Raw genomic sequence first — 17,456 nt, 5'->3', positions numbered from 1 at the left:
GGTGAGCCCCCAGGTAGCAGGGTGAGCCCACCAGGTGGAACAGGGTGAGCCACCAGGTAGAATAGCCCCACCAGATGAAGGGGTGAGCCCCAGGATGGAACGGGGTGAGCCCCACCAGGGTGGAAGGGGTGAGCCCCAGGCTGGCAGGTGAGCCCCAGTACAGGGTGAGCCCCAATGGAAGGGTGAGCCAGGAACGGGGTGAGCCCAGATAGAACAGGGTGAGCACAGTAGAGGGTGAGCCCACCAGGTAGACAGGGTGAGCCCCATGAACGGGGTGAGCCCCCCCAGGATAGAACGGGGTGAGCCCCCCCAGGATAGAACAGGGTGAGCCCCACCAGGATAGAACAGGGTGAGCCCCACCAGGATAGAACAGGGTGAGCCCACCAGGGTGGAACGGGGTGAGCCCCCCAGGATGGAACAGGGTGAGCCCCACCAGGATAGAACGGGGTGAGCCCACCAGGGTGGAACGGGGTGAGCCCCCCAGGATAGAACGGGGTGAGCCCCCCCAGGATAGAACGGGGTGAGCCCCACTGCCACCCACTGTGAGTGACACACACAGTGACCTCTGTGGCCGTGCCACAGCTCCCAGTGCAGCCCATGGCACTGCACTTGCCTTGCTGTGCTCTGCAGGGCAGCAGCACCATCTCCTGCAGCAGCTGCTCCCAGCAGAGGGCCCAGCTGAGGGTCACTGTGAGCCGGGGGGCGCCGGGGCTGCCCCAGCCCAGCTGGGAGCCCAGCAGTGCCCGGGGCCCCGAGAGCTCCTGCTGCCTCCTCCAGCTGCTGCACCTGCAACAACGGGCTGGCCTCAGGGCGCTGGGGGCTCAGGGGGCTCAGCACAGCCAACAGCCCACCTGCCACAGGCACTGAGCTGAGCTCAAGGGTTCAGAAGTAAAGAACTGCCTGCTTTTCCAACAAATTATCAGTATCGTAACAGTTTTACCATTATTTGACTGTAAAATTATTTTCTAGGTTATTTGGTTTGCTGTATTAAAGACATCATAGATCAAAACCAGAGCAAACATCTGAACACGAATAATTGAGTAGTAATTCTAATATTATTATTAAAAATGCTTCCTTTGAAGCAGGAGAGCTCTGTCACCCCCACAGCAGTTTGTCATGACTCACACAGCAGTGTGTCACGAGAGAACATGACAGCAACCGCCACAGAAATGAGAAAATGACTCAGTCCCCACACTGACTCTGATTTCTGCAAACGAACACCAGTGTGAAATTAATGAAATTAATTTTGTTAGTGCACTAAATCTCACAGAATGTAGAATCCAGCATATTTTAAACCCCATTAATGCTATTAATTAATAATTAAAACTAATAACCCACACTACCTGGAAAGAGACTGAGTCTCTTTGTTTTCCTGGAAGGACTCAGAGTAGAAGCTTTCAACCTGATGCACAAAGTCAATAATTTTCTTCTCTTTTTCAGAAAAGTAATTTTCTTCTTGTAAGAGTTTCACCTTTAATTCAAAACAGAGCGTTACCTCCACCTGTTAAAATATTGCTTCCAATGGCCCCAAATTTTTATCTATCTTAAATCTATTCAAGTTGTAAATGATCCTGCAAGTGCAAACAATTAACCAACTGTAGGAAAACAATTCTGGAAGCAGAGGGCAATGCACTTACACGACAAGAGGACTCAGACTGTGTGAGAGAACCAGATCAGAGCAATGAATGACACTGTAACAGCTCAGTGGTTTAACTGCAGATGCAAAGGGACAGGGATGTCCCAGGAATGCCATCAGGAGGGTGCAGGTACAAGCCCTGGCTGTCTCTGCTCTGAAGGTCAGTGCAGTCAGGGGTTTCTTGTCAGATTAAGGTTTTTTCTGACCCAGAGATGGGACAACTGAGAGGTGTTTAATAACTTTCATTCCATTTTCAGTCTCATGAGAAGGGTGAGACAATACAGTTGTTATAATTCACAGCATTACAATCAGAAGCCAACTATCTCCTAATTACACTATAAGTGTTTCTTGGCCTATCAGCTTTTACCACACTATACTGTAAATACCTTAAAACCAATTATCTAAAATTACCCCTTGTAAGTCCTACTGCAATACATCTTTCATAGTTCTATTTCTCTAAAACATCTAGTCTTATTTGTAAGAGTTTTCTTTGAGACTTGTTTCTAGTTCCATTTCTCTCTCAACAACGTCTGTCCTGTTCCATAACATCTCTAAGTCAGCATTTCTTATCTCAAAGTTTACACACAAATACACACCACATGAACCTTCTACCAAACTTGGAAAGTTCTCTATAAATCCGTTTCCCTCAGCACAAAGCCAGGCAAGGCTGCAGGGCTGGAGCCAGGCAGCCTTTGCTGCACTCACCAGGAGCTCCCTGACGTGCCTGTCCTGGGTGTGCAAGCAGATCTTGTGCAGCTCCTGCTTCACGTCCAAGCCCTGCCACAGAGAGGCACTCACTGTAAAAGGTGCCCACAGAATGCACTGAACAGATCCAGCACAGAATGATGAACACAGCTGCCTTCCTGCCAGAGCACACAGCCCTGACAAGCAGGCTTGGGCCAGCCCCTGCAGGGATGTCCCTGGGATGTCCCTGCTGTCCCTGTGACCCCTCCCCAGGCAGAGCCAGCCTTTCTCTGCTGCTCAGCCAGCACACAGCCCCAGCCAGGCTCCCTCAAACCAGCCATTCCCACTGCAATCCTCCCTGTTTCTGGGGAATCAATGCACCCCCAGGACCTGAGGCTCTCCGTGCCCTGCACAGTCCCAAAGCACAGTGAGCACCCCAAAACACCTCTCACCATGTTCCTCAGCAGCTCTGAGGCCTCCCTGGTGCTGCCCTTCAGCAGGCAGTCATAGACCAGGCTCAAACCTGTCTGCATAAACTCCTGCAGACTCTCAGCAGGGTGCTTCTGCCTTCTGAAGAAGATCTGGGCCTCTGGTATTTTGTTGCTTAGGATGGCCTCAGCAATGACTTCCTAAAGGGAAAAACATGGAACAAACTACATCATCCCTATGCTGATTTTCTTCCCCAGTACTTTAAGATATTTCCACATAAATGATCTCCTTATATAAACTTTATCACAGTGATAAAAACTGGGTTGCTATTTTCACCTCTGCTGTCAGTTTTTCCCATTCTTGGCTCTCTTCTATCTCAGGCAGGTCCTCATCCAGCTCAGCTCCCTGCCCTGGGGTCACTGCTGGGTGAGGGTATCTCCTCAGGAACTTCCTCAGCTTAATGATGTAATCAGTTAAAATATCTGCAGCCTTCTGCAGGAACTCATCAGGCTCTGCCAAAAGCAACCAAGACTTCAGTTAAATGGGAATGAACAGGCAGGATTTTAATGTTTAACAATGCTGAATTAACACATGTGCTGATTATGATTAATAAACAGACACCCCTCAGAGGGAAGAGCACATCAGCTCTGGCCCCTGTGCAGGCAGTGACAGCCCAGCACCCTGTCAGGACACAGGACAAGCCCCACAGAGCTCCCTGCCCTCACTGAGGGGCTTTCCTGCCCAGGGATCAGTAAAGGAGAACTGACATTTTGTATTAATCCCACCAATTATTAGTCAGGTGAATCAAAACACAGGGATGAACATCTTTCACTCACTCAATTCTATTATCTTTATGTTAATCCCAGGCAAATTCAAGCTTTTAATTAAAAGAATTAGCAGTTCTTACTTACTTAAATGATGACACATTACTAGCTATGACCCAGCAGCAGTGATCTTACCCTCTGTGTGCACAAAGATTTCCTCCAGCTGCTTGGTGAGGAAGGTCAGGGTGAGGTTCAGGAGCTGCTCAGAGAAGGGTTTGCTGTGAGGCTCCATATCATTGTCTTGGATTGCTGAGTAGAGCAAGTTTAGAGCTGGCCTGAGCTCCTCCAAATCTGCAATGGTTCCAGAAACAGCTGACACATCAGCATCCTGCACTGGGCCATGGGGAGGGAGGGATGAAATGAACCTCTGAGCAGCTGAGGTTCTTCACTCACTTCTCAGGTAGGACTGGGAGGCAGCAGCCCCAGGGTGCTCAGGCCCAGGGCAGGCTGCAGACAGACTGAGAACACTTTCTTTGCTTTTCAAAAACAAGTCCACCGTGTCCAGCTGGCGATTCTCCAATCCTGCCTGGACAAACAGAAACAGAACAATTCAGCACGGATTTACACCCATACACCATGCTGGGATTCTTACTCCAGCCTCAGTGACACACACAGGAAACCAGAGGGGATTTAAACTCTGTGAGCAGCACCTGCAGCCTGCAGTAACAAGGTGACCTGCACAGAGTCTGCCAGGCTCCTCTGCCAGGCTCTGCTCCAGCCCTGCCCTGGATCTTCGCACACAAAATGTTATTGCAGCACTATGAAGGAAATACTGTGAGAATCAGGACTCTGAATAAGCTTACAGCAATTTTATAAGAACAGCACAATAAACACAGAAATCTACTTCCAAGGATTTCTTTTCATATTTAACATTTTGCAAGGGGACAAAAACTGCTGCAGAAATTGGCAAAATTGCTTTTGGGTCCAATTAAGAGGGAATTTTGAGCACTGCTTTGTTCTCTTTTATTTTATTAATGTGTATTCACTTTGCTGCTGTAGTTCTTCCTTTGGGTTACTCATCTGCATGGGGTTTTACTGTTTATTCAATAACTAAACCACTTCCTTTTGCCCCTAGGTTTGAGGCACACTTTTAATTGTGTCTAAACCCACACTGGCATTGCTAAAGTGCATTCAATGCTTGAAATACAGGGTTTGTTATTTGCAGGGCAGCTTGCAAATAACAGGCAGTTTTCCTCACCTCGAGGGCATGGATGGGAATGGAGCACCTCTCCCAGGCATTGAGGTGGCACAGGGAATCCACGACCCCGGCGCTGCCGAACATCATCAGCCGGGTCAGGAACTCCTCCTGAGTGACCCCAAACAGCACGAGGGACAGACCATGCTCTGAATGACACAACCAAGCCATTAGTAAAGACAGAGCAGCCCCTTTCTGGGCAGCAGCACTTCTACCCACTGCTGCTTCCAGAAGAGTGAGAGAGGCAAGGCTGCAGCATTTGGATTTCCCCCAAGCAGGAACACGGTGGCAGTCACCCACCAGCAGCCAGGTAAAACACTAAAAGCCCCTCAAGCAGCTGTCTCAGGACAGTTTATGAGCCCTCACCTGTCAGCAGCAGACAGAGTGGCAGCTCTGCACTGCACTCCACATAGGCACTGCTCCTGCCAAAGTGGGAACACGTCACGTCCTGGGACTCAAAATCCCAGAGCGCCAGAGACAGCCCCGTGTCCTGTGCCTGCACCACAAACACAGCCTTAGCTCCAGTCACCAGTTTGCACTCCAGCTTCACCATTTCCTGGGCTGCTCCCACGGGGATTTGTGCCCACTGCTGTCCTGCACCCCCAGGCTGGCCTTGGAGAGCTGGGGAAGCTGCGCATGTGACAGCCCGCGGGACAAAGGCCACCATCCTCTCTGGATCCTCACAAACTTCAGGATCATGATCTTCCAGATGGGTAAAAAACTGATACCAAGGCAAATTCAAGTCGTTCACCAACTCTGGAGAGCCTGGTGTTCTTCTTCTCCTGACTCTGTCCCACAGTGAGGACAGGTGTGCCTTCCAGGACCTGCCAAGGGGACAGAGTCACCTTAACACCAGGTATCACCCCAGGAACAAGGCAGGTGAAGCTTTCTCAGTTAGATAAAATGCACTCAGAGCTCATAAAATCCATCCACCATCCTGCATTTTAACCTTACCATGGCCTCTTTACTTGTATTTAAATACCTCCTGCAGCCAAGCTGAGTGACCACAGCTGGATCAGCTGACAACATCCATGTTCAGCATTTCTAGTGAAAAGTTTTCTTTTCCTCACAGAAAGTGAGGAATTAAAGCCAATTAAAAAATAGTAGAACAGACAGTTATAGATAGTTATATATAAATTATAGTTATAGATAGTTATATATAAATTATAGTTATAGGTAGTTATATATAAGTGTCTTACTATATTTTAAGTGATAACAAATAGTTATCAATTAAAAAACGTAGAACAGAATTAACACCAGAACTGAACCTTTCTCACCTATACACCAAGCTATAACTCACATGCTTTATTAGTATCAGTGCCCTAAGACTCACAGGTAACCCCTAAGCAGCAATTCCTGTTTGGAAGCTGTCCAATGCCACACCTAAAGCTGTCTTGGTCCACCCCAAATCCAAACATTTACAGCAGAATGGCTGATTTTACCTGTCCCAACTACAACTGAACAGACAGACCAGCAGTTTGTTATCAGTGATGCAAAGGAGGCAAAGGCCAGCCTGTGTCAGGAGTTCTCCCCCTGTACCTGTCTGTGCGGAAGGGCAGCGGCAGGAGCTCCATGCTGTGCTCAGAACTGGCCAGCTCATCCTCGTCCAGCCCCTCTGCAGGCTTCACCGGGAGACTTTCGGGATCTCTCTTACACAGCAAATGTTCAGGGAACTGTCTGTAAAGAAATACATATGAAATTTCACCTTGCTCAGATCATTTAAGATGTTTTTTTCATGTTTAACTCCTGCAGGAGCTCTGGGTGCAGTTTCTCTCAGGGTAACAGGTGAGCCATCCAAACCTGATGCTCCTTCCTGTGAGGTGGACACCACCTCGTAATTACCACCTGGCCCTAATTCATCAAGCTAAATCAGTACAGCTGTACCAGCACAGTTTGATAATTCCATACCCCACGGTATTTCTAAATACCCCTGGCACTGAGAGCACCTCATCTTCCTGGAAAAAATACAAAGGGCAAGACAACGTTTATCTGCTCATTAACAGACAGATTAAAATAAAGAGATGTTATAGACCCAGTTTCCTTTGTGACAGAGAATAAATCAGAGCAAGCAATGCAAGGACAATGTTTAAACAAAGAGGGAATTTCTGCTCTAGCACAGAAGTCAGAGTGAAAAGCTGTCAGCACTGCAGTGAGGGGTCAAAACTCAGGAGCTGTGAGGGTCAGGGAGCCCAAAGGCCTGCCCTGGGAGCTGTACCTGAAGTAGGTGTTGAGCTGCACAGCCAGGGCACGCTGGCAGCTGTTGGTCACCACGGCTGTGCTGAGGTCAGGGGACACTGCCAGGGCAGCCAGGGGGGACACAGGGGCTGGGCCCTGCCCCTGCCCAGCCCCCAGGGCTACAGCCACCTTCCCCAGGGTGGCACCATCACAGCAGTCAAATATGTCTGCAAGCAGCATCAAGGAAAAGCCCAGGCCTGGAGGGAACAACAGAGGAGTGACACAGCAGGGCAAGGTGCTGAATTTTGGCTCCAGGAGGAGGGAAAGGCAAGCTGACTTCACTGAGCTCTAATGGGCCAGAGGAGATGAGCAGGGACAGGTTAAAGGCAGCAGCTGGTGGAGCTGACAGGCCTGAGCCCCTGCTCATCCCAACACAAACCTGCCTCCCAAGCTCCCTGTGAGCCTGCAGATCATTTCTGCTTTAATTAAGCCATGAGGTGACAGCAAAAGTCAGCCTGTCATACACAGACCCATGAATCAAACCCATAAATCCAGGTGTGCAGTGGGAAACCCTGCACACACAACTGCGGCACTTCTCTACAATAACCAGGATTTGGCTGCACAACCTTCTCTGCAGGCACCACTTAAATGTCTGTAAAGAAATTCCTGCTCAGCTCTGGCAGCAGAGAAAAGCACATTTGCTCTTCCAGGTGATTTTCCCTGATCTCTCCTGCAAAGGATACAAATCCAGCCAGCAGTGTCCAACAGGAACAGGATCCCCCTGCAGAACTGGGAGTCTGCAATTCTCCCCACAGCTCCTGGAGGCAGGGCCAGGGGGAAGCAGCCACAGGTCTCTGGGGGTGAGCCCTCCCCAGGAAAGGTCAGGTGCACAAGGAGAAACTGGTTGAGCAGAAGTTTGCACTTGTTGTTTCCAAAAGATAGAATCTTCACAGAGGAAATTGAAGGCACACCTGTAAATTTAAACATATTTAAAGTTCAGATTACAGCCAGCTAGATTTTTGATTTGTAAAGGAATCCCAAGAGAATGACAGCTCAAATTCATTGCCCCAGTTCCCATCCTAACAGAAGCTGGGATGGTGAGTTGGGGTGGTTGGGTTTTAATCTCACTTTCTGTGCCAGGGGCACTAATTCTAGAACCATTTCCCAAAACTTTTTATGTGGCTTTTTCAGTGGACAATACTATGAAGAACAGAAAAAATCAGCACAAAATAGGATTTCAGTCAGCACTGAGAAGAAAAGCTACAAACTTTGGAAATAAAATATTTTCAGAAGGGAGACTGTTTAAGAATATGCAAAACACCAAAGGCTCATTGTAACTGCACACTGTGTTTGCTAATCATAAAATACAAGGTTAAATGTTTAATTAGTCTTTGCAGGGTTATTGATGAGCCCTGTCCCAACATTAATGTTAAAATTTGAGAGAGCAGGGTTGCATATATCTTATTAAAATTCATTTTTAACTTTGTATCATTAAAAATGACCCTACAAGAGTTTATTTCCTTCTGACAATGTCACCTTTGAACACAGAAATGTCCCCATTATTTTTCAAGCCCATGAATCCTGCTGATCCCATTGGAGCAGTGGGGAGGTACCTGAAATTCCCTAGGGCTCCATGTCCCCAGGAGCAGCAGAACCAGAGCTGCAGTATTTCACACATGCTACACATGGAATTTACTCACTGATGTTTTTAGCTTCAAGGAGCTTTTTCAGCGTCTCTGCCTCACAACTGTGCAGGGAATTGGGGTTGTGTTTTCCATCTTCTACACTGAACTCATAGACAAACAGGTCATGGCTTTGAGCAAGAGCCAGGAGCTTTGTCTTGCTGGATTGTGAACCATCGTCTTCTGAGCTGTCCCACAGGAAGCTGAAGGTGAAACATTCAGGGAGGTTATGGCTTTATTCCCTCTCCCCATTTCCCAGGCTGACCCTCCTGGGTGTGCCCTGACTGGGGACAACCCCTGCTGCCACCCTGGCCCTCCCAGCACTGAACTGCTTCATCCCTGGCAGGACAAGCAGGAGGAAGCCCAGCTCCTCCTCCTCCTCTCCAGGATAAAGGGGCTCCATCCTCTGCGTTCTGCACTCCAGCCACCCAGGACACCAGGGATGCTCTGCCTCAGGAGAGCACCAGCACAAGGGAGAGCAGAACACACTGTCCATTCCAGACTTTTCCCTGGTTTTGGGCTGAGAACCCCTTCAGGCGTGTCACACCTGCTCCGTGCTGATGGGGAGGGGGCAGAGAGCGACCAGCTCAGCACGGGGCAGGGCAAAGCAGAGAGCAGAGCCCTGGCACAGCACTGAAACACTGCCCAGCCCCGGAATGTCCCGGGCCAGGCTGGCCACTGGGGCTGGGAGCAGCCTGGCACAGCGGCAGTGTCCCTGCCACGGCTGGCACTGGGCGGGATTTAATGTCCCTCTGCAGTCGAAGCAGCTGGGGATTCTGTGTGACACACAATGTCCGGCGGCTGCTGCCGGACACTGCAGATGCTCGGAACTAAGGCGAGCTTTGGGCTCGGCACGGAAGCTGCCCAAGCAGATGTTGGAGCCACCACGGGCTAAAGCCACCATGTGACCGCCGAGTGTCACCCGGGCTGGCCCCGGCCTGCGGGGGAGGCGCAGCACTCGGGGCGCTGGGGCGCGAAGCCAACAGCCCGACAGACAGACAGACAAACCCTCCTTGTTTGCTCGGGAATCAGCTGCCGTGAGCACACCCGGCCGGACGGACAGACGCGACCCGGCCGGACGGACAGACACCACCGGCCCCGCCGCGGCTCCGGGAGCGCTCCCGTTACGGGCCCGCACTCACTGAGCCCAGGCTCCCGGCAGGACGCTGCCCCGCAGCCCCGGCCCGCACTCACTCAGCCCAGGCTCCCGGCAGGACGCTGCCCCGGGCCCGCCCGGCCCCGCCGGGCCCCAGCGACTCCAGGCGGATGCCGCCGGCCAGCAGCACGGTGCCCAGGGCGTGCCGGGCCCTGCTCAGCCGCACCCGCGCCACGCTCCGCGGCTGCTCCGAGCGGGGCACCAGCAGCACTCGCAGCTCCGCCGGGGCCCCGGCCGCCGCCATCCTCCGGCCCGGTCTCAGCGCCGCCCGACGCGCCCGGCCCGAGCCGCCGCCATCCCGGCGGGGCCGCCCCTCGTTCCGGTCAGCTGGGCACCGCCGGGCCCGACTACAGCCCCCAGCACGCACCGCGGCGCAGCAATGCGCGCTGGGAGCTGTAGTTCCTCCCCGGCCCACAACTTCAGCGGAGTTTTCTTTATCTTTAAGTAGAATTCCCTGTGTTTTTCTCTGATTTCTGTTGTAGATGGATCCCCATGGCATTTCTGTGTCCCCACTCGGGGGCAGCGGCTGCCCCGAGACACCTCTGTGTCCCCACTCTGTCCCAGGGGTCCCTCTATGTCCCGGAGCTGTCCTGGGGTCTCTCTGTGTCCCGGGGTCCCTCCGTGTCCCCGCCCCGGACGCGAGGCCACGCCCCACATGGGCGTTGTTCCCGGTATCTCCCCGCCCATTGGCCCTCCTGGGCCCCGCCCTCGGCTGCCATTGGCCGGCGCCGCCCGGCCCAGGCGGAAGCGCGGCGGCCCGCGGGCCGATGGCGGAGCGCGGCCATGGCGCTGGCGCTGGCGCTGCTGTGGCAGGCGCTGGGCCGGGTGTGGCGGAGCCCCGGCAGTAGCGCCCGCCATGCGCCCCCGAGCCGCGCCATGGAGCACGACAGGGCCATCGAGGTCTACGGTGACTGCCGGGGGGCGCGGGGGCCGCGGGGGGAGCCCCGGGCGCGGTGCCGGTTTGCCCTTGGGCGGCTGAGGGGGAACGCGCGGGGTCCTGAGGGGCTCAGAGCGCTGAGGGGGCCCCGAGGGGCTGGGGCAGGGAGAAAGGGCCTGCTCGGCTCGTTGGGATCGCTTGTGGCTTCCAAAGAGTGCAACATCAGCAGGGCTGGAAGGGGTGCTCGTGAAAATCCCTTTTGTGACTCCCAGGGAAGATTCCTTATTGTGCCCCTTGTCTCAGATATAATCCGGACTATCCGGGACCCGGAGAAGCCAAACACTTTGGAAGAACTGGAAGTGGTGACGGAAAACTGCGTGGAAGTGCAGGAGATAGGGGAGGATGAATATCTGGTCATCATCAGGTTTACACCAACAGTACCTCATTGCTCCTTGGCCACTCTCATCGGTGAGATCCCTTACTTCGATCACAAACAAACAGCTCGGGGTCCTTTGAGGCTGTCTGCATGCCATCAGTCCCACTGCAGATTCAGTCTTGCCTGGCTGTGTTGGTTTGATGAGGAATTGCAGATTGAGAACCCAGCCACCAGCACAACCAAACCAAACTGAGCAAAAAAACCCCCAAATCCAGAGAAATGGGGACTCCCATCTGTTTGTGTCATGTGAGGGAATCTCTTCAAAGAGAACCTCTCAAAACTCTCATGGGAAGTGGTGCAGAATTCCTTCTTTGTGTTCTCCAAGTTACTTCAGTAATGTTATTCATTGAGTTTGTCAACTCTGAAACTTTTAAAAAGAAAAAAAAATGACAACTTTCTGCTTTTCCCCTTTCCCTCTGGGGCTTGTGCTGCTCAGAGTACAAAAGGACACTGTCAGTTACACTGGTTGTTAAACATGGATTCTCTGAAAATGCTCCTCAGACCTTCACTTTTACAGGAAAATCTCTTTTGTGTTCTCTTTTAACAGGCCTTTGTTTAAGAATAAAACTTCAGAGATGTTTGCCTTTTAGACACAAGGTAAAGTGCCTGGTTTGAAGCCTGTGTTAAATTCCACGAATGAATGGCAGCCTCCCTAAATTAAACACAGACCTTTAGAGACTTGACCCCAATAATGTAAAGAACACATTCATTACCTGAGGATTGCTGCAGCTGATTTTTGGGTGGTGGTTCTGCTCCACGCTCCCAGCTGGGCACTGCACAGGGAGCTCCTGGCAGCAGGGGTGACAGCCCTGTGTGTGTGGGGATGGGGTTTTCCCACCAGGAGGAAAATGTTCCACTGCTGTGCTGCCCCTAACACTGCTGATCTCTCCTCCAGCTGGAAATCTACATTTCTGAGGGCACACATTCCACGGAGGAGGACAGTGAGTAGAGCTGTGCATGCTGCTGCTTCAGCCTCTTGTGCCCTGTCCTGTGCTCCCCTGCCTCCCCAGAAACTAATCCCCTGTCAGGGCCTGCAAACCCAGTGGCATCAAGGTGTCCCCAGGGCTGTGGTGGCTCTGTGACCACCTGCTGGCTGCTGCTTTGGTTTTATAGCAAAACCCCCCAGTTCTGGCAGCTGTTTGTAACAAAAGTTGAGTAACTGACGTGAGGAGCTGCCTCAGCTGTTGGCCCCACTGTCCTGAGCTCCCCACACCAAATCTGGAGGTGTCCCAGGCAGGTTTGCAGGAAAGCTGGCAGGACCTGGGTGTTCTGCCCAGCCAGAGCCAGGCCCTGTCCCAGCAGTGCCCAGAGCGTTCAGTGCCTGCCAGAAATGGGATATTGTGCTTAAAGAGCTGCAAACTGAACCTGGGCCACTCACTTACCCTGAATTTCACTCGTGGTTTTGGGACACGCCACTGGAACACCTCACACCCTTTTCCTGAGCTGGAAAAGTGACAGGAATTATGATTTCCCATGGTTGCTTTGTGGTGACTGCGCCTGCATCTGCCTCATTGCCCATTTCCCAGCAATGCCCCTCGAAATGCCCTTTCCTGCTGAGCTCCCTGATCCCTGTGCTGGTGTTTTGCAGTCAACAAGCAGATCAATGACAAGGAGAGGGTGGCAGCAGCCATGGAGAACCCGAACCTGCGCGAGATCGTGGAGCAGTGCGTCACTGAGCCCGACTAGGGGGCCAGCCCCGGGCACAGCCCTGCTGCAAGCCGAGCAAATCAAATCATCAAGGCCTTGGGCTTTATACTTGAGTTGTTTTTATCTTCCATGTGGTTTTTTTTAAAGAGAAATTGTTTATAAGATAGATTTAAATTATGAGGAATCAGTCTCTAAAGGAAGCCCAGTGTATAGTGCTGGAAGTTTGTAATTTTTGGTGTCCAGAGGAATATTTTGTGATTCAAAGCAACACATCTGCATTGCCTTCTGAGAGACGTTGTGATACAAATTCAGTTTTGCAAGTTGAATTTCTACATTGTTTCAATCACTGCACTGTAAAAATAAAACAGATTCTTGTACTGAAATGTTGCTTTCTGGGTCCTGAATTTGTTTTGGTTTTTTCTTAAGGATCAAGTTTAGATTTCTGTTACAGAAATTAATTTCATTCAGCTTCTTCAGTGTTGATAAACATTAAAGCTGAAATTAATTCAGAAAAAGAATTTGGAGCTAAATCCTCGTGCTCTTTTCCCTGTTAATGTCACACACTTCTGATTCTGGAAGCTTTGCTTTACAACCACCCTGAGGGTGAAGTTTCCCTGTGGATGAGAACTCGATCCTGCTTTTCCTCCTGACTTCCCTGCAGTGTGGGAGGTGGCAGCACCCCCCAGCCCCTCCTGCTGGCTGCCACTGTCCTGCTCCTGTCACTGCTCCCTCCCTGCCCTCACCTGGAGCACCCCAACTTTTCCAGCTGCCCACCTTTCCCACTGGGGCCATTCCCCAGGGCTCCTGCCAGCAGCTCTGGATCTCAGCATGGATTTATGGATTTACCTTTCCCTGGGGATCAGGAGGTTCCCTCCTGCTTCTCCTCCCAGGGCAGGTGTCCAGGATCTGCTGCTGTGGCTCCTGAGGGATTCAGGGAGCTGCTGCTCCCTGGTTTGTGGCTGTTCCACAGTGAGAGATCCTTGGGGCGCAGAGCAAACATCTGTGGGGATTTCAGGGATTTGTGGCCTTTTTAATAAACCCCATAAACCCCATAAAGCTTCTCTGAGGGCATGGAAGCATGGAATGGACTCAGCATTATAAACAGGGAATGTTCCCTTTGGCAAACCACGGAACCGCTCCATGGCACTTGCAAGGCCCCTCCCATCAACTGCCAAATCAGCTGAAAAAATTAATTAAAGGGGCAGGAGAACAATCTCCTTTTTTCAACAGGTTCGTGCAGGTGTGGAAAAACGCATCTCAACTCCAGTTACTCAGCTTCAATTGAATTTCAGTTAAATTTCAAACTCCATTGTAGCCCCATGGACAGATGTGCCTCGTGTGCCAGCACAGGGGACGTGTCCTGTGTCCCACCCCATGGCTGGGAAGGGGCCCAGGCAGGTCATTCCTGAAGGGATGGACCAAATGCTCCAGGAGCCTGAGCTGCCACTGTCTGCTGGCTTCTTTTCTGGAATTTGCTTTTTTTTTTGCCCTCCAGCAGGGGGGGTTGATATTTTCTTTTCAGAATGCAGATATCTCTGCCAGCACGGAGGTGCTGTGGGTCCTGGGGCCAGGAGATAGCAGCCCCTGTCCTGGGTGGGCTCCTGGGGGCTCTGTGCCCTGCACAGCTCGGTGCCACCACCCAAACTGCACCCCCAGCTCTGACAAAAGCTCGGAGGACAGCGAATGGGATGCTCTGGTGACAATAAGGTGACTCTCCTGGTTCCTGCAGTGCCCGGGGGTCCTCAGCCCTGAGGGCTTTGTGCTGGGGACCAAAGGTTAAAAGTTCTTCTCCCGAGCAAAACTTTGGGGAAACGGGCCCGATCCCCACCCCAGGCCTGTGGAAGCAGGAATGTTCCCAGTTCCTCGGGCAGTGGAGCATTGCTGGGGCGCTGGGAGGTGACTCCCGGGAGCTGCTGCACTTCCCAGCGTTTCCAGTCTAACTGGGCTCGGCATCCCTGTCCCTCCCCGCCGCTGCTGCCCCGCGGGCCGGGCTGGGCGTTTACTGCCATGGGCCCTCGGGGACACCGAGGAACAGCCAGGGAGCAGGAGACACCGAGGAGGGGACGGGGACAGCTCCAGGGCGGTCCCATCGGGCAGGATTTGGGGTGCTGGAGGAACTCGGGATGTTCCTCCAAACCCGGGAACACGCACACGGGCCACCGCCCTCACCGGGAGCAAAAAGTCCTAAAATCGTTCCTTGGCATTAGGAATCCTGTGCATTTACAGCGCGGAGGGACAACTGCAGAGGGCACCAGCGGCCCACGGCACGGCTGTACCGGGAGGAGCCTGCCGGGGACCCGCCCGGCCCCGGGGCCGGCCCGGGGATCCATCCCGCCTCCGGGGCCATGCCGGGGACCCAGCCCTGTGCCCCAGCCCTGTGCCCCAGCCCTGTGCCCCAGCCCTGTGACCCAGCCCTGTGACCCAGCCCTGTGACCCAGCCCTGTGCCCCAGCCCGGCTCCGGGGCCAGCCCTGTGACCCAGCCCTGTGACCCAGCCCTGTGACCCAGCCCTGTGACCCAGCCCTGTGCCCCAGCCCGGCTCCGGGGCCAGCCCTGTGACCCAGCCCTGTGACCCAGCCCTGTGACCCAGCCCGGCTCCGGGGCCATCCCGGGGACCCAGCCCTGTGCCCCAGCCCTGTGACCCAGCCCGGCTCCGGGGCCAGCCCTGTGCCCCAGCCCGGGCACCCATCCCAGAGACCCGCCCGGCCCCGGGGCCGGCCCGAGGATCCATCCCGCCTCCGGGGCCAGCCCTGTTACCCAGCCCTGTGCCCCAGCCCTGTGCCCCAGCCCTGTGCCCCAGCCCGGCCCCGGGGCCATCCCGGGGACCCCCGGCCGCCCCGTGCCCGCCACCAGCAGCACCCTGCGGCTGCAGAGCCCCCGGGGTTGCTGGAGGAGCAGCCAGGGGTGAGCTGAGCTGAGCAGGCTGTGCCCTCGTGGTGCTGTTTCCCGAGTGGATCACTGAGCTGTGGACAATCTCTGAGCTGGAGGGGCCGGCTCTGTGCAGGCACCCCGGCAGCAGGCTGCGCTCCTGCGGTCACCCCTCTGCAGGGGCTCAGAGCAGCCCGGGAGGGACGGGAGGAGCAGAGAGCTCGGCAAACCCCAAAACTCGGGGCTGGGGGGACTCTGCTTCCTTCCCAGCGGCTCGCCCTGTCCGAGCAGGAGGGAGCTGAGCTCCTGCCTCGGCTCAAACCCCAGCCCAGCAGAGACATTCCGCGCCTCTGCTGCCCCCAGGCAGAGCCAGCGCCGCCCTGCTGCCCCTTTGCCAGAGCCCCGGCACGCCGAGCCATTTCCAGCAGCCTCTGCATTCCAGCTGCCTTTCCAGGGCTGAAATCCCTTTTGCATCCCGGAGCTCCCGGCTGGAGGAAGGAGAGGGCCGGGGACTGCTCCCCTGCCCCAGGGCCACGCAGAGGGCTCGGGTTTGCCCACACTTTACTCGGGGTGTAACTTACCGCAGACGGCAGCGGAGCAGTCGCGTGTAGACAGAGCCATTTTTACCGCGTGGGTATTTCTAAATGTTTACACCCGGCTGAGCCTCCCCTCGGAGCGGGGCAGGGGCCGGGCGCTGTGGGTTGGTGAAGCCCTGCCCTCCCACACGTGGAACAGCTTTACTGAATTTCCCAACCAAGTGATTGCTCCGGGTGAGCAAACACTGCGTGCCCTGGTACCAGCTGGGGAGGGGGCAGCTCCTTTCCCTCCTGCCCTTTTCTGTGCTTTCCTTCCCACCGGGAATGTCCCTGTGCAAGGGGCAGCCCGGGATGAGCTGCTGGGGCAGTGGCCAGGGTGCAGCACCTCGAGGTGGGTGAGGGCTGTTCCCTCCCGGAGCAGCTGACAGGGATCAGCTGCCAATTAAAATCCAAACAAAAAGATCAACCAGTGACATTTTTCAAATCCTTCCCTTGCTGTCCTGGCTTTGCTGGCCCTCTGTGCTGTGCCTGTGAAGCCTTTCTGTGCGGCACAAGGAGGCTTTAAGAACAAGAGGAAATAAACCCATTTGTTACTGTTATCTGGAAAGGACAGGTGGGAGCCGAGCTGCTCCTGGTCCCTCTGGCTTCGCTGCCTCCTGCCTGCCCAGGCTAGGACCGTGCCCCTCCCAGTCCATGGTGAAGGGCTGGTGACCCGGCTGGCTCCTTGGGAGCTGAAACCCTCCAGCTGAGGTGACCCGGGCTGGACAGAGGCGCTTGCAAGGTGAGGTGTGAGAGCTGTGACCACAGGTGCTCTGCCAGGAGAGCCGGCGGCTCCCGGGGCTGCGGAAGCGCTTGGAGCGTTCCCGAGGGCCTGAGACACAAACAAGCTCGTCCACAGCTGCTGCTGCTGCTGCTGCTTCCCAACCAACGAGCTCCTCTTCCTTCCTGTCTCCAGCGTGGAAATGTCCGGAGGTGACCAAGGCAGGCACCAAGGTCTGACTTCTGGTCTGAAGCCAGAAGGCTCTCAGGGAGTCTCCAGGAGATCATGGAAGCACGGAGTGCTTTGGGTGGGAAGGGACCTGAAAGCCCATCCAGTTCCTCCCCCTGCCACAGGGTAGGACTGGATGGGCTTTCAGGTCCTCTCTCACCCAAACCATTCCACAGTCCTATTTCAAACATCTTTTGATCCACGAGCCCTTTCCTCCTTTCGCCCCACCGCAGCAGCTCTGTCTGAATAACATCCTGCTTGTGTTGAGACAATAAAAGTGCCTTTAGAAGAAGAAAAAAGGCATTTCTACATCCCATCCGAGCC

At 54.0% G+C, this 17,456-nt stretch overlaps 2 protein-coding genes across 4 annotated transcripts in view; one reads left to right on the top strand and one right to left on the bottom strand.

Moving 5' to 3' along the window:
- Positions 1 to 10,382, bottom strand: part of SPG11 (SPG11 vesicle trafficking associated, spatacsin) — a 29,606-nt gene extending 19,224 nt beyond the window's left edge. Inside the window, 14 exon segments of the mRNA XM_030955484.1 lie at positions 614 to 786; positions 1,344 to 1,471; positions 2,342 to 2,413; positions 2,773 to 2,949; positions 3,086 to 3,261; positions 3,709 to 3,864; positions 3,967 to 4,099; positions 4,772 to 4,917; positions 5,135 to 5,592; positions 6,308 to 6,445; positions 6,984 to 7,170; positions 7,687 to 7,914; positions 8,644 to 8,828; positions 9,820 to 10,382. Coding sequence (XP_030811344.1) covers positions 614 to 786; positions 1,344 to 1,471; positions 2,342 to 2,413; positions 2,773 to 2,949; positions 3,086 to 3,261; positions 3,709 to 3,864; positions 3,967 to 4,099; positions 4,772 to 4,917; positions 5,135 to 5,592; positions 6,308 to 6,445; positions 6,984 to 7,170; positions 7,687 to 7,914; positions 8,644 to 8,828; positions 9,820 to 10,280 — 2,818 coding nt within the window. The 5' untranslated portion in view covers positions 10,281 to 10,382.
- A 139-nt stretch (positions 10,383 to 10,521) lies between these two features.
- Positions 10,522 to 13,124, top strand: CIAO2A (cytosolic iron-sulfur assembly component 2A). 3 transcript variants are annotated; one of them, XM_030955098.1, is made up of 5 exons: positions 10,522 to 10,688; positions 10,962 to 11,126; positions 11,642 to 11,691; positions 11,990 to 12,035; positions 12,683 to 13,124. In XM_030955098.1, exons 1-5 carry the CDS (start codon positions 10,565 to 10,567, stop codon positions 12,778 to 12,780), a joined length of 483 nt encoding a protein of 160 aa, XP_030810958.1. In that variant the 5' UTR covers positions 10,522 to 10,564; the 3' UTR covers positions 12,781 to 13,124. The 3 variants fall into 3 exon arrangements, with proteins under 3 accessions (XP_030810958.1, XP_030810955.1, XP_030810957.1); XM_030955095.1 differs by lacking the exon at positions 11,990 to 12,035 and having other exon boundaries at positions 10,541 to 10,688; positions 12,683 to 13,115; XM_030955097.1 differs by lacking the exons at positions 11,642 to 11,691; positions 11,990 to 12,035 and having other exon boundaries at positions 10,541 to 10,688; positions 12,683 to 13,115.
- The last annotated feature ends 4,332 nt before the right edge of the window (positions 13,125 to 17,456 follow it).

The sequence above is a fragment of the Camarhynchus parvulus genome, chromosome 10 (assembly GCF_901933205.1).
Source record: "Camarhynchus parvulus chromosome 10, STF_HiC, whole genome shotgun sequence".
NCBI classification, from domain to species: domain Eukaryota; kingdom Metazoa; phylum Chordata; class Aves; order Passeriformes; family Thraupidae; genus Camarhynchus; species Camarhynchus parvulus.
Note: the sequence above shows the minus strand (reverse complement) of the source record. Positions and strands in the feature narration are given on the sequence as shown.

What these genes read in the sequence shown, in the direction of transcription:
- CIAO2A (XM_030955095.1), top strand. Translation starts at nt 10,565, where the DNA reads ATGGCGCTGGCGCTGGCGCTGCTGTGGCAGGCGCTGGGCCGGGTGTGG. An exon ending in CTCCTTGGCCACTCTCATCG is followed by an intron (nt 11,127 to 11,641) that starts GTGAGATCCCTT and finishes CTCTTTTAACAG; the next exon opens with GCCTTTGTTTAAGAATAAAA. An exon ending in GTTTGCCTTTTAGACACAAG is followed by an intron (nt 11,692 to 12,682) that starts GTAAAGTGCCTG and finishes GGTGTTTTGCAG; the next exon opens with TCAACAAGCAGATCAATGAC.